Genomic DNA, 15,854 nt, shown 5'->3' on the forward strand with positions numbered 1-15,854 from the left:
AAAACAGGAGTGGGAAGAAATCCAACCTCCTTGAGGCTCTGGCAACTATTCTTCCATGAATTACATGGATAAGACAACAACAGCATTGAAAGATAGCTGCGATATTGCAATACGAGTCTGATTAGAATAGCTATATTACTAATGTATTTGAAAATATTTTATTAGAATAATATAGTGTTATAATGGTGGTAAGGAATCATCAGGTCATTTGCCTAGAATGATTAGTAGTTTACAGTAAAAGAATCTTAAAGAATAAAAAAAAATATTTATTCAAACTATCAATTCCACAAAATAAATAAATTTTATAAGAACAAATAAACAACTGATTTTAAGTCTAAATACAGCAAATACACGATTTTTCACAACATTTGACAGAAAACACCAGAAAAGCATTTTCTGTAAGACTGACTAGTATTCTTAATATACAGTCTTAACAAATAAAATTAGGCTTTGAAACAATCAAGCCAAACTAAGTATCTGCAGTAAACATTTCATAGTAATTAAATTATCTCATGTTACTATTTGCTACAAAAATAAAATAACTTTCTGAAATCTTTATTGAAATATTTTAGTCTTGTTCTTTGTAAAGAATATGCTTCGTTACGAAATTTAGTTTTGGTGAAATGATATAAAAAATCAAATATAACTTTAAATAAAGTTTTAAGAAGAATATGAGAAATAATTTTAGAATTTGGTTAATACGCCTAAATGAGCAGTTGCAGGTTCATACTACATTACATTAAAAAAGATAATTACAATAATACAAACATTAAATTTAAAATAGAAAGCTACGTTTTAAACAATTTCCAGAGCCTTCAAAAGCACATTTCCCGATAGAAATTTTTGTTATTTTACTCAGGTTATTAAAAAAAAAAATTTTTTTTTTTCAGCATGAAATTGTGAGTTATTTTAAGCACATACATTAAAACATCGTTTCGCCCTAAAAATTTATAAAATTCACACTTTGCATTACTTTAATTTTCTAAGAACCCCAACTGTTAGAATAACAGAATCTAATATTTCGTATGGAATGACAGAAATAAATATTATGAATGATATTTAACGCTAACTTCATATTATCGTATATGAATCCAAAAGCTAAAAAAATATCAATAACAAAATATATGTACACCTAAGAGTCTCCACTGTCAGTCAAAAGACAGAAAACTATCGCCATTCCACTTTATCATGTAACAAAAACAACAAAATAAAATGGCGAACTCTTCTTATTTTATCAACAAACTATCTTAACAATTTATAGAACTTTAAATAACTTCGATAACATATAGTGATGTCTGACATATTTAAATGCGATTTCCTTTTTATAAATTCACGAAATGCCGGTTTAGATGGATTCTTAAGATTGAAATTTTGCTTCATCTTAAGAATTGATGCGAGGAAGTATGTATTTAAATTGTAGAACATCCGGCTATTCTTTTATGACTAACAACCTGAATTCTACAATCTCGACTCATAGCCATGTTTAAGACTTTGAAGTTCATTTTCAAAAAAATCATGCATTTCTATAGGAGTAGTTTCCTGATTCAACTGAACAAGAATTCACTAGGAGATTTGGTTCTTGCCACTCTTGAAAAGAAAATCATTCAAAGAAGTTTGATGAACCTCAATAAACGTGATCCGCAAATACCAGATTTCTTTTTTGGTTTCGGAGGAGGAGATCGCATAGCTGTCTGTACGGCAACTGCGAAAATCTAGAAAGTAATAAAAATATTTATTAGTTTTAAACTTCTACTTGCAGTTATTTTAAAAATTAACTACAGTAATCTTAATAACTATAAGTATATCCATGCTAAAAAAATTAAAGAAAATAGTCAGTTCCGACGCGTCTCAGAAAAAACTTTCCAGCTCGTTCTTCCACGTATTTTATACTTAACGTCTTTCTAACTCAAGAGTGGTTAACACTTAGCTCTATTATAGAAAAGGTATTTAAAACGATCTTCTTAAAGCGTTACAAGACAGCAACTTTTTCATTGAAACGTCCTTGCACATTTCTATTTTGTAAGAACAGCCAACAAGCTCTGAAAGTCATATGTTATGAGAAACACAGCTGCCACAGCAATATCGCCTCCTTTGAGGAAACTGATGATTCTGCTCTGCATAATGTTATCTATAAGAATAATGCTTATTTTTGTGTCATTTGAAATGCATAACTACTCTCTTCTTTGCAGTTTTTTACGTGCATCAGGTGCTACGTGACATATGTTGTGCTTCTAACAAAACTAAAACTTCAGTCAATGGCCTTTGGGTGTTCCAAAAGGAATATGGAACAATCCAACCGCACAATCCAACACTTTATTGTAATTTACAGTTATCCTCAATTTTTGAGTACATGTGAATAAATAAAACTATATGTAAAAAATAAAGCTATACTACTAATTAAACAAAATTACTTACTAACCTTTTAAATAAAATATTTCATAACGTTTTCAATTATGAAACTGCATTATAAAAGTGATTTTAAAACATAAAGGCTTTTCGGCACTTCATAAGCAACAGAAGAAATGATAAACGCAGTAGTTACTGTGCAGCCACCCACTTAATTACTACAAGCAATTAGAAAGTATTTTTAAACGCATCTGAATTTGAAAAAAGAAACTGAATTTTTATTGATACTGATATTTGGTACTAACACAGAAACTTAATAAATTTGCCGATTTAACACTTTTACTTTAGGCACTTGCACTCATAAAGATTTAATATTCCATCCTCCAGCACAGGTTGGAGAGATTTTTAAGAAATTGGGAGATAGTGGACTATCTGGAAAAGTTTCTCCATTTCAGCTAGTCATTCTCGGAGAAACGGGAAAATGTGTTCCGCTATGATGTTGGTGATTAAAAAAAATAGAAATTGCAAAGCAAAATACTGTTACCAAACCAATAATAGCATAACAGCAGGCCTAGCTCCATCAAAATCACCCCAAATTTCAGATCAAAATATACCTTTATTTAATTAATTAAGAATGCATTAATGAACTCTACAAGCTCTCCGTAAGACGAAGCTGTGGATGATGTTATCATAATGGAATTTTTTAGCAATAGCCTTTTCTTATGACTGAAATGCAAAATAATTCAAATTGCCTGAGAAGTTTCGATCCCAAGATTTTATCAGTTAACTTCGAAAAAACTCTTTAACTTTTGAAGATACTGATATACGAGTTGTCTAAAATATTTGTAGGGTGAAGCATAATTTAGGATAATTATCTTTTAAAGAATAAATGTGAATACAAGAAGCTGCTTCTTTTTAAGTTTTGAAATTCCAGAAATAAGATCCTGCAAGCTATACAGTTTATGGCCGTGACTTCAGCAATAATATCACACAAATGACTACCTATAGTACTGTAGTACCATAAGTTGCCGCCAGTTTTACTTTACTTCCTTCAGTTGCTGCCTGTGTTCTGTTCACTAGTTTCTATCCAGTCCACCAGACGGAAAGGTGGTTAGTGACTGTGAGTGTCGTTTCGGATGTGAGTTCCCGGATTCGAATTAAAGAGAAGGCATGGATGTAAATTATCTGTCAATTCATAGGATGCAACGGTGGCCCACCTATTAGGGGCATCCATGAAAAAGTGGTCATATCTTTTCCTCAGGGAAGAAAGTATGCTTCAAAACTGCTTTCTGGAATCTATCGAAAATTCGTAACAATACTCATAATAGTGTCTCAATTTCAGATTGACTGATACTAGATCAAGAATAAGAAATGTTAAAATAACAGAAGTTGCACATGCAGACAAAAATATACGCATAGTATCAAAATGTCCAACTGAATTTCTAAATATAACTAATTTATTTAGTTGCCGCCCAGACGACATAGTGGTTAGGGGAGGTAAACCGCTGGATTGGCTTCCGACTCAGGTATAGATATATCCATGCAGAATTGGTTATCAACTCAGTTACCCAGTGATTAGGAAAGTCTATTGCGATACCGAAGGGCCTGGGTTTGAGTCCCGGAGAAGACATGGATGTTTGTAAATGCATAGTGTTTTGCGGCATGGTTTCACTCTAAATATATGGCGAGTTGAAAATCCTCTCGTGTGGTTTAGTTGTAGGAGAGAAGATGGAAACACTCGCCCATTCCAGATGCTCTCCCTCAAAACTGGGGAGAAAACTGAAGAAGTCCAACCAGAGGCTCTGGCAACCCTTCTTCCATGAAATACATGGACAAAGACAGCAACAATTATTCCGTTAAGCGTTATGTGGTTAGATTAATTAGCCATTGTAGGGTTCATCGCCATCTCTCTATGCTAAAACGTAGAGGAACCTAGTGAACTTGTAGCGACTTCTTGCTGAGTTCAGAACAACTAAGGCGTGGACTCGAGAAGGGTTAGATTACTCTTTTATTCACTCAGATAACAGTCGGCCCCTTCTCGGGCTTATAGGAAAGCTTTTACTTGGGATTTAACTCAGAATAAGAAAATAAGAAACTAAGTTACTATTAACTAAACTAGCCTTAGCCGAAACTAGACACAATTATCTAACGTAGTTGGCCTTTCCATTAAACTAGCCGGCGAATATCAATAGGCACTTACAATACGGCCGAGTGTAACAGCTTCAAGAGTGACTTAGCAACAAGACTGACACGCCTCACTAAGGGCTCTTAGCACTTTCTTTCGAAGTTAGTTGAACCTTCCTTAAATGCATCTTCTAACTCATTTACATTCAACGCGATTCTAAAAACTCATTCTGGTAGGGAGTTGTAATTGGAAACAAGAATTAACAGGAAATTAAGAAATTGTTTCAAAATTAATATAACTGCTATAAAATTAAAATATACCTTACACCATGATAATGCAGAAATGTATCAGCTGTTTTCTTGACAAGCCAATATAACATACTTCGAATACCAGGGGGAAAAAATAAATAAAAAAAATAAAAATACGAAATAAGAACTTTATTTTCAGTTTGATATATATTTACTATTTAAAATTTTGGTTTGATTTGAGACCTGAGAACTTTCCCTTTGTAGGAGGCAAATTGAAGGATATGCAGTTAAAAAAATTCAGAAATATGTATACCAACCTCTTTAACACCTTCTTTTTTCCTGGCGGAACATTCCATATAAGCTACAGCTCCAATTTTCTCCGCCATGTCTCTTCCCATGCTCTTTGTAACAACTTCATGCCTACTGAAGGATCGGGAACAGCGGAGATCTTTCTTGAGGCCTGAAAGAATTAGTTATCTAGAAAACTTTGTTTAATCCAACAACTGAATTATTATTTATTGGATTGCTATGAGTTCCTCTCCTAGTTTTAGTATAATTTGCCCAAGGAAAAAATAGATAATATTACTTAGTTCTACATATAATATTTTCTTCTGATGCTGCAACTATCACTTCTCGTTATAGCTAGATTTCTCAATTTCTTGTGTTCCCTAAAGTGACATCTCACCTTGAAAAATACACTCATGTCCATAAATTAAGGATAATTCGGAGTCACGCGGAAATTGAACTCTAAAATAAATATATCACCTGTAAAATCACTACACACATCTTCAAGAATCATATGCAAATTTCAGGAAGTAACCAGATGACACCGATGGTACGTCACAATGACGAGAGTGTAAAAGAGTGATATATAAGGAATACAGGCAAAGAAGTAAAATTGTTCGCAGGCGCTTTATAAGCATTTCAGTGCAATAACCGAATAGTTATGACACAAAGGACGCATTTGGATGATTTTTTACGTGGTAGAATTATCGGCCGTCCGGAATGTGGGAGTACCCAACTGGAAGTATCAGACGAACTTGGAATTGCCCAGAGTGTCATCTCCAGGCTTTGGCAACGATTCCAAGATGATGGTAATGTGAGTAGACGATACAGCACAGGTCACCCCAGAGTTACAACGCCGAATGAGGACCTGTATTTGGCAGTTACTGCCAAAAGAAACATGCGGAGCACAGCCTCAGACCTGTCTCGTCAGCTCTCTTAAGCCACTGGTACGACAATTTCAAGGCAGACCGTGTACAGACGCTTAGGGCAGATTGGTCTATATGCTCGTAGACTTGTCAGATGCGTTCCACTTACTGCAACTCACTGTCGCCTGCGGTTAGCCTGGAGTAGAGAGCATGCATTGTGGACACCGCAACAGTGGGCTTGTGTGATGTTTTCCGACGAGTCCAGGCTTAGCTTGCAGTCAGATTTGCGCCGGATTTTCATATGGAGAGCTCCAGGTACCCGTTACCACCAAGAAAACATCATTGAACGACACCGTTACGGTGGTGCAGGAGTGCTCATTTGGGGTGGAATTATTCTGGGTTCCAGAACTGACCTGCATGTTCAAATTGGAACCATGACAAGCCATATCTATCGGGACGTCATTCTGCAACAACATGTACGTTTGTTTCGGGGCGCCATGGGCGGACAATTTGTGTTTATGGATGACAACGCCCGTCCTCATCGCGCAAACACCGTAAGCGAATGCCTTTAATCGGAGGATATCACCCGTATGGACTTGCCAGCATTCTCACAGCACTTGAATCCAGTAGAGCACGTGTGGGACACGCTTGGCCGACGAGTTGCAGCCCGTCAACCTCCTCCTACATGTCTACCGGAACTTCGGAGAGCATTGCTTTTTTGATTGGTGTAATATCCCCCAAGATCAGATAGATAATTTGATACTCATCATGCGTAGGCGTTGTACGGAGTGTATTGCATCGTCTGGGAGACATAGAATGTATTAACAATCATACCAACCATGTAATATTGGTTTTTTGTAAATAGGTTTTTTTTTGTAATTTGCTCCAGGGAGAAAAAATCGCTAATTTTTTAAATAATATCAAACATATAGCATCTTTTTTTGCTCTTTACCTTTTGCTTAATAAATAAGCTTTACAAATAAGTCATATTTGTTTTGCTTCTAACTCTTCCTTTGCCTGATTTTGCATTATCCTTAATTTATGGACATGAGTGTATTTTGAAAGCTTTTCAGATATTCAGAGAAAAGTAATGATGGACTTGTGGACTTTCGCAAATGCATTTAGAAGTTTTGTGAACATACAATGATATATATAGTATCAGATATTCGTACGTAGAAGGTTAAATAGAGATGGAGTTATTTCCTTCAATTATCGGTTTTTTATGGACTCGGTCAGAAACAGTGTTGTATATATTAAAAACAAAAATGACTGAAGGCTTTATTGGAAAAGAATTCTACTGACTGAAATACCTATTATATTCTTTTAGAAATACATTTTATTATTGAAGCTATACTAGAAATATTTATAATTATTAGGTTGGGTAATAAAAATAAAGAAAAAATTAAAATCTTTAAGACGTGTATTTCGTGACGTGTATTTTAGAATGACGTCCCGATAGATTTGGCTTGTCATGTATTTATTGCTTGTTTAATTTATTTAGCAATAAGGTTACAATTTGAAAGATAAGCTAAAGATCTTATATTATATCGAATAGCAAATAACTGCCTGAAAATTGGTTATTTGCCAGTCCATATAGAACACAAATTAAAGATTTTTAGTCACACCACCCGAAAGGTCACATAGATGATATATCCTATGATATCGTTAAGTAATACAGGACAAATTCTTAGAATTTGGAAAGAATCTGCTAAAAGAGTTTATTACATTAATGTATAAATGAATTGTAGGAATTTATTTCTTTTGCTTCTTCTACTCATGTCAATTTAATTATGCAATATGTTGAAATAGCATAAGAAATTATTTCTTATATTTTAAGAGTACTTTATTTTATATAAAAGCCTGGGAAGTTCTGTTCGAAATATGAAGCCTTAAAGGAAGTACAACCTTAAATGTTAGAACAAAGAACAAGAGAGGATTGGATTGGATTACCTCGATTACAAGAAAGCACGCGACAATTATCTGCCTAAGAGAAGGAAAGTCTTCGGGGAAGATTTTGTAGGGAAATTGTATCGTATTCACATCATACACGGAAGAACAACTCTTTACATAATTTTTTCTACTTTGTCACGTGATATGAAACATTCAATTACCGCGGATCGTTTTGGGGTTACTATATAAAAGGGATACTATATAATTCTCCATTACAAATGACGTTTGATGAGGAGATTCGATGCTGATAGTTGATTGGTTGTTGAAAACGAAGAACTTAAACTTTTTCACGAAAGAAAGGAAAAAACCGTGTGCCTTTCTTTCAGTGGTAAAGGAGGTGGAAAAATCTTTTGAAACAGTTTTTCATCTGAGATAAATGGATGTTTGATATCAGTCTAAGAGGAAAATACATTCGAAAGAAACACTGGCATTCACGTTACAAATGGAAAAAACCACGAAAACTAACATGCAGTCAGCCCAGTCGCCACGATTTGAATCCCAGTATTTAGCGGTTTTACCGCTCGGTTTAGGCTCGCGACATGAAGCTGAGTCGGATGATCAGTATTCTGCAGTCAATCTTGTGGGTCAAGACACAAGAAAGGAATCGTGTAATGTAAAACCACCGTGTAAGTGAGTTTAAAACTGCAGAGCCTGCCTGCCCCCCTTTTTTTGAGAGAGAGGAGAGGCAGAAAAAGTTGAAAAATTCCCAAATAATTTTCCGAAAATATGACATCTCGATGCTTCAGTGAAAATCATTTAGAATAATGACATGAAATCCAATACAAGCATGAAGTACAATAATGGCACGATTTCTACTCATATAATTGCAATTTTTCTAAATTTGTCAGAATTCAGCAAATAATACAGAACACCGAAGTAACGAGTAAGCTTAATTGTTCATTGAAATGCTGATGGAGGGAGTGAAGTGTTAAGGATTTAAATTGCTTCACCATTACGTAATCTATAATAATAAAAGCAAGTGTAATGTGTCTGTCTGTCTGTCTGACCGAGCTCACCAGCCAAATCTATCGCACGCAGGGACCTGGAATTTTTTATACGGAAGCACAAAGGGGCTGGCCACCAGACCTCGAAGCCCGATTTTCGATTTTTGAATTAGAAAAATTTAAAAAAAATTATTTATAATTTATTAATCACGGTTTTTTTGACTCACTGATATTAATTATTATTTGTTTTCAAATAACGTTCGATTGTAACAATTGATTTCTTTATTCTAGCGTTAGTTTGCTGTTTTGACGATACATTAAATCGATTAATTACAATTCATTTCTTTTTTGTAGCTTGTGGGGGGGGGAAGAGAGAGAGACAGTCTACATGTCCTACACTACTATTCCTGCGCTATTCACTTATCTGCATTTTCTAAATGCACGGGCAACGCCGGGCGGGTACACCTAGTTAGTAATAATAGTAATAAAATGAAAGTTCATGTCTTACTGATCAACTTTCATTTTTCTCATATCAACATTTTACTTCAATGACATATTCCAGGATGTATTTAGAAGGATATTATTATATTGATTTTATATGAAGTCTCAAGTAAGCTTACTGAAAAAATTACATAGCTATTACAAGTTAATGATCAAAGAAGAAAGAATTTCTACTTTTATTAGCTCTAGACTTTTGAAATGAACTGTCATTCATTTAACATCCACTAAAATGCAGTCATCAAAAACAGAAAATTTTAAAGGAATTTATTGCACTTTCCAGTTGGTAGCTTGCCAGTGTTTCTGTTTTGTTGTGACATTCCCGACTCCTTTCTGCAGCACACAGAGTAGTAACTTGCACCGAAGGTAACTTTTTTAATAGTTATCTTGCCAGTTTACAGTTGTGTTTGGTGAAATCTAAACTCTGACTATCTTCTCTGGAATTCGCAACCATGCCGTACCTCCCGGGAATTTGGAAAGTTACTTTTTAGAGGGTAGAACATTATTTTTGTCGTCCTGAATAAAGATGATTTGATTCTTCTTGTTTATTGTTATATCTCTGATGCTTTGAATTTTACACGATTTCGAGCTCTTATTTATACCTGCAGTTTAAGGAAGTTAAAAAAATGTAATTTATAATCTTGAAATGAAATCTGCGCCCAAACTGCGATAGATAAAATATGTTTATTACTCACCTACGGGCAGCGCCGGATTTAGCATTTTTCCTAGGCGGGAAAAAAACTTAAAATTGCCGCCCATACCCATCTTCCTTTAAGTTTCCGTAACAAATGTTATTTTTTTAAATAAACATAGAAATAGGTAGTTTTCGAGATAAGAGGCCTGCCTAAGAGGGGAGATGTCTTCGCTGAGGTCTTTCTATAGAGGTTATCACATATGGCTACAGTCCCTGCTAGACGGGACTTTTCTGAGAAACGAGATTCTGGTAGCACTGGTTTAAATGGGAGGATAACTAGAAAAAAGAGTCCTGCTGGAAGCGAAGTCCCCCCCTAGCTACAGAAACAATGTTACGGCTACGCAGGATTTTTTCAAACCTCACCGAAAATTCTCGGGTCCCGGGTAGAGACAACCAATCAGACGAAAGTTCTGCTTCTGAAGGATCACGTGATCCCCCTTTGAGCAATAATCGATTACTGTTTGGCGTTCAAGTCTTTCTAGTAAATGAGAATGGTAACCTAGCTACGTGTGTTTCCTGGAATTGTGCGGGTTCTGAGAATTGTCCCTTTCGACGTCAAGTCCCGCGTAGCCGAAACATAATGTGATAGGGACCTAAGAGTAATTGGCTCATATGCAAGTTATGCATGAGCGAAACGGCGGAAACACCCATGCAACCAGCTAATTTTCTTGATTCTAACCCCCGACCAAACTACCAGTGTTCAGACTTTACATCTCAGCCGCTGGTGGCCGAACATACACACCAAAAGTTGCATAATTAGAAAACCGTGCGATCCCTCTTAATGCAGTTACTTCTCCGATGCATTGAAATTATCAAATTTAAATTTTCCCTGAAATGTCCCCCCCCCCCAATATTTGCAACATACTCATACTACTCATACCTAAATGATGCTAATAGAAAACGATTCAGAACTAAATACTAAAATAGTTCAGCACAGCACAAAAATGGGAATCAGACATTACAAAATAATAAGAAATTTCATTTAAAGAAATATAAGCAAATTACAAATCACTAATACAATGGATTGAATAATTTTGTACCAATTTCTCGATACTAACAGTAACTTTAACCTAGTACGTTAAATATTAATTTCACAATAATGCCTTCATGTAGTTTACTCAGGAACTCCACTATCGTCTTCATAAAGCTCGATAACATAATAAACATTTACATATTCATGCAAAAGACTATTTTTGTACTGTAATAATCAAAATTACATTTTCTCTGAAATACGCAATTTTGCAATATTTGCAACAATAACTAGCCAGACCATGGAGGTAAGAAAGAAAGGAGGGGGCCAACCCCGCACTGCGATTGAAGCACTGCTCTGAAGGCTTCGGTCTCCAGATGGAGTGTTTTTTGTTTACATTTAGAACCTCCCTTGACAGAGCATTGATAGTATTTCGACACACGACACTTCCATACAAATCGAAAAACGGGGCACTTCCGTGTTAAAGAAACATTCATTGTGTGATGGATAATAGCAATTTGTATAGTTGAAGTGATGTTTGATTTTCGATTGCCAGAATTGCGAGACTTGATAATCGCTCCTGGCTCATCGATGATCTCAGATAGTTTTTAATAAGTTTTAATTTGCTAAAAGGTCGCTCACAGCTTGCGAATGTAGTTGGAAGCATAGAGTAAATCCGCAGGGCAATACAAATATTGTAAAACGCATCCTGAAAATCTGCTGTAGGTGTAGATCTGTTGCAAGAGATGAAAAGCTCTAGCCTTTTTTATGTCGACGAACAACACTGGGGCTTGTTCTTTAAAAACGGCAAGTTCCTGACAGAACTCAAATGCGTTTAGAGATCTCACTCATATTTTCCTGCAAGATCTGCTCCATTCTTTTGCAGTTTTTCAGTTGACATATTCAATATTTCACGACCATTGCGAAATTAAATTTAGTGTAATAGCTCAAACCCTCGTTTTAATTTCTGATAAGATTCGATCAAATACAATTTTCATTACATTAGAAAGGTAGCTGAACACGATGAAATGTTCGTGATTCGTCCTCGCAGAATTCATCAAATTCCTTTTTGCGTTTTAGAATTCGTTTATTTGTCAGAATAGGTTCAACCTCAATTTTTTTCCTCTGCTGCTTTAAATTCTTCTATCCAATATTCCGTAGGAATTTCTCTCATTGTTTGCAAAGTTTGGGTCAGACTTTCCATTAATGCGACGGAACGCTGATAATAAATTCAAAATTTTTTACAACATGTAGCAGATGTCCTGCTTCGCACTTTGATAGATAATTAATTTTGAAATAGTAATATAGTACTTTAAAAGATAATTAATTTCTTTCAAGGATTTTACTACTTCTGGTAAATTCGTTAGAAGGGCTTTCACAGCCACATATTTTGCCGATTATCTAGTTTGGCTGCTTCCTTTTGGGTTGGTTTTTGTTCATATTTTCGTAATATCACAACGAATAGTGAATCAGACAAAAAAAGCTAAATATCTTCTGGATAATTCCAAAGAAATTAACTGCTTCGGGGAAGACGAGGCATAATGCACACAGACGAGATTCAGAGTGAGCCAAACATCGCACGTATTCGGCCAGCTTATTCATTTCTGTAATCCTGGATTATACTACAGGATTTAATATGGCGGTAAGTAAACAGTTCGCAATAGCATTTTAAATGATATTAATCGCAACAGCATTTTATATGATCTAAGTACCAGCCATATTAGATCTGTTATCCTCAGATTGGCCATGACATTGTCAATATCCAAACCATCAAGTTTCTGTTTTTCCACAATCCGTTGAGAAATACATTCTCCTGTCTTTCCACCAATTTCTACGAAATCAATAAAACTCTCCTTTATTTCACACACATCACTACATATTTTTTACGTATTGAATCAGCTGGCTCATTTGTTCTGTATGAGACAAATGTGGAATGCAATCGAACATTATTGTATAATATTTGGCTTCTTTAATATTATTTAAAATGCTATTGCGAACTGTTTTCGCCATTACATCAGTAATTTCATTTTGATTATCTTTGTTAAATATGATACTTGTCCCTTCTTTAGGTAGTCTAACTGATACTTAAGAGTTATGTTTGGCTAGCAGAGTCATTAAATTCAAAAAAATTGTCTTGACTAGGCCGAGGACACTGTGAGCAGACTGCCAGGGGTTTCATCAGACCCACGGAAAGAAAGACAGTTTGTTGTAAGATATAATACAGCATCCATATTCATCTGTAGAATCTTTCTCCATTTTCTTTCTCTATGTGAATTAGTTTCTCAATGTCATGATCGATGCCGTGACACGATTTCATTTGTTGTAGTGGAATTTTCCACTTAGTCATGCACTCTCTGTGGATTTTAGATATTTCGTGCTCAGTTAACCTTTCTAAAGCTTTTTTCCAATTAGTGAATCCTATAGTACACAAAGCAGATGTAACGTCAGTGGCATGTTCCTGGTAAATCTCATAGGATGTACAAAAATTGCATTTTTAGTTTTAGAATATATAAGCCAAGAGCTTTTAAGCCTTTCATTATTTGCTAATGTTCTGTTCCACAAAGAAGATGCCAAATGTCTTCCATCACGTTCCGTGTACCTAAAGTCTACGTTTCCTGGATATTTTTCGGCTTAAGAAAGATCGTAGCTGATCCTTCATTTTTCTGTGATTGGCCAACTACCTGGGTCCGACAAATCAAAAGATTTTAAGTCTTTTTTCTGCTGCCCACACTCACCTAAATGAGAAAATACTTATATCCTAATTTCATGTCCTCTAGATGTTCGTTTGGGGTCTATGAAGAAAGTTGTTCTCTGCTGAAATGAAGTCTGTTTGAGGATGATAGGTTCTTCATCTTGGTCATGCAAATTGCAAGAAATAATCAATATCGTTTAGAATCTCGGCACCATCGAAAGTTGCGGCAGGGTCTGACGATTCGTCTTTTCCGTGAAGCCATTTCTCATTTCAGCTGCAATTTGTTTTCTCTGTTCGGTCCTATCTTTTACTCTGGTTCTATATTCTGCCCCTGAGAGTTTTTTTCCTAGACACTTTCATGATTTCTTGCTCACTAAATAATATGCAATATAACTTATAATATAAGAAAAGCTAAAAATTGACGTAATTACATTCAACAGTATTAGGACCGCGTCGCGGACGCGCGCGCTAACTAAATAGTTGCGTCTCGCTAAATATAGCGAGGAATACTAGAAGCAGGCATATTAAAAGAAAGAGAGACAACAAAAAACCGTCCAAATTAAAAAACTTTAAAAATTATAAAAATAATAAACCCATTTTTAAAACCTAGGTTGTTGACCGGCTGCAAAAATCAAAATACCTTACTTCATTTCTGTTGTATATTCTCGACGTACATTAATTTGAATTATTTCATTGGTCCAAGGTTAATTTGTATTGGGTGTTAGGAAAGAGTTACAATTTACAATCGTTCTGTTTTTCATTTGAATATTCCAGCCAGGAGAGAGGACAATAGAGGGACTCTAGGCAAAGAAGTTGAAGGGAAAGATATATAGATTCTTTGCTCTAAACATCACTTACAAGGACCAAAGACGTTTACGGAGTACTTTGTAATAAAATTACATGTTGGGTTGGCAGAGGGACAGGGTCCTTTGACTTTTTCAGTGACGCTTGGAGTCCCTCTATTGTCCTCTTCCTGATCTTATCTTTAGGATCGTGTTCGGCTGTACTTGGTTTACTTTTAAAACTGTTTGCTCCATTAAAAGGTTTCGAGTAATTAATTATAAATATTATTAAAAGAGGTTTTAAACCTGGCTTTAAAACTATTAATGTTGCATCAAAATTTGACAACATTTCAAATACAATTCAGTGCCACTCTTGAATTTGCTGCCCTCAGAAGTTGCCGCCCGGGGCACAGACCTCGGCTTTTCCCCTCTAGATCCGGGATCGTCTACGGGGACATGAAAGGTTAGAGAAGTCGCCCCATAAATCATGGTGGTATGCGGAGCGTAGTTGTAAATATATATTATGATTAAGATTTGAGAGAACTTATGAAATTTTTGAGTTAAAAGTCTTCTTGAGAGGATGGGGATAGGGGAATTAGGATATGAGGCTTAGGTTTCCGTTACAGCGGGTGTTCTCGATCAAAGTTGGGAGAGACGAGGGAACCTGTGAAAGTCATACTGTTACCTGTAAGGTGCCCAAGGTCTTGGCCAACGAGGCCTTCTATCTTTTGGCCATGATGAATTCTTGAACCTGATCTAAATTATGTTTGGATCACGTGGATAAATAATAACAAAAATAAAGTTTACGGAAACTTTTCTAGCACCAGAGGTGCTCTAGTCCTGATTCTCACTTTTTTGTCTGCAACACTTTTGTGCCCGTATCACTTTTCAAATAAAAGGACGTTGTCAGTGAATGTTATCGCCAAGTATTATTTTTAGAGAAACAATACACCGAATATATGAAAAATGTCTGGGAACACCAATAAAAGAAAGTTGACACCATACGCTATCGCCATATATTAAAGAAATAAATTAGCGAATAATAGACTGGAATTAAAAAATACTGTAGCAATTAACATTCTGTCGGGAATTATAAAGATATGTTGTTTTTTAATATTTTGTGATTCTGATGGTGAATTTTATGCGCCATAAGTGCGAAAAAAGTGATGTTTAATAAATAAAATTTAAAAGACAAAAAGTTCATAATAAAAAAGCAAAAAAGGTAATGCAAGCCATCTTACTAAAATAAATTGAACACTGATACGGTGAATTGAGAAAACACCGGTAAAAAATAGAAGCAATACTTGGGACTCTTATTCGGACTTTAAAAAATATGCTGATTTTAAAAAGTTTGTGATTTTACTGTTGAATTTTATGCAACGTAAGTATGAAGAAAGCGATGTTTAATAATAAATTTTAAGAAAAAAAAAAAAAAAAAAAAAGAGGTGAGTTAG

At 35.2% G+C, this 15,854-nt stretch overlaps 1 protein-coding gene across 3 annotated transcripts in view; it reads right to left on the reverse strand.

Moving 5' to 3' along the window:
• Window positions 1-250: 250 nt before the first annotated feature.
• The window catches only part of LOC118203382 (ras-related C3 botulinum toxin substrate 1-like), a 48,804-nt gene continuing 33,200 nt past the window's right edge, over window positions 251-15,854 (reverse strand). For all 3 annotated transcript variants that reach the window (XM_035375665.2, XM_035375664.2, XM_035375663.2), the window contains exons 5-6: window positions 5,037-5,179; window positions 251-1,712 (exon numbers count right to left, since the gene is read on the reverse strand). In XM_035375665.2, the coding sequence (XP_035231556.1) occupies window positions 1,605-1,712; window positions 5,037-5,179 (251 nt within the window). In that variant the 3' untranslated portion in view covers window positions 251-1,604. The remainder of the gene's footprint in view (window positions 1,713-5,036; window positions 5,180-15,854) is intronic.

This window comes from Stegodyphus dumicola, chromosome 8 (assembly GCF_044657685.1).
Source record: "Stegodyphus dumicola isolate Sdum_Otavi_A_Nest chromosome 8, ASM4465768v1".
In the NCBI taxonomy this organism is placed as follows: Eukaryota; Metazoa; Arthropoda; class Arachnida; order Araneae; family Eresidae; genus Stegodyphus; species Stegodyphus dumicola.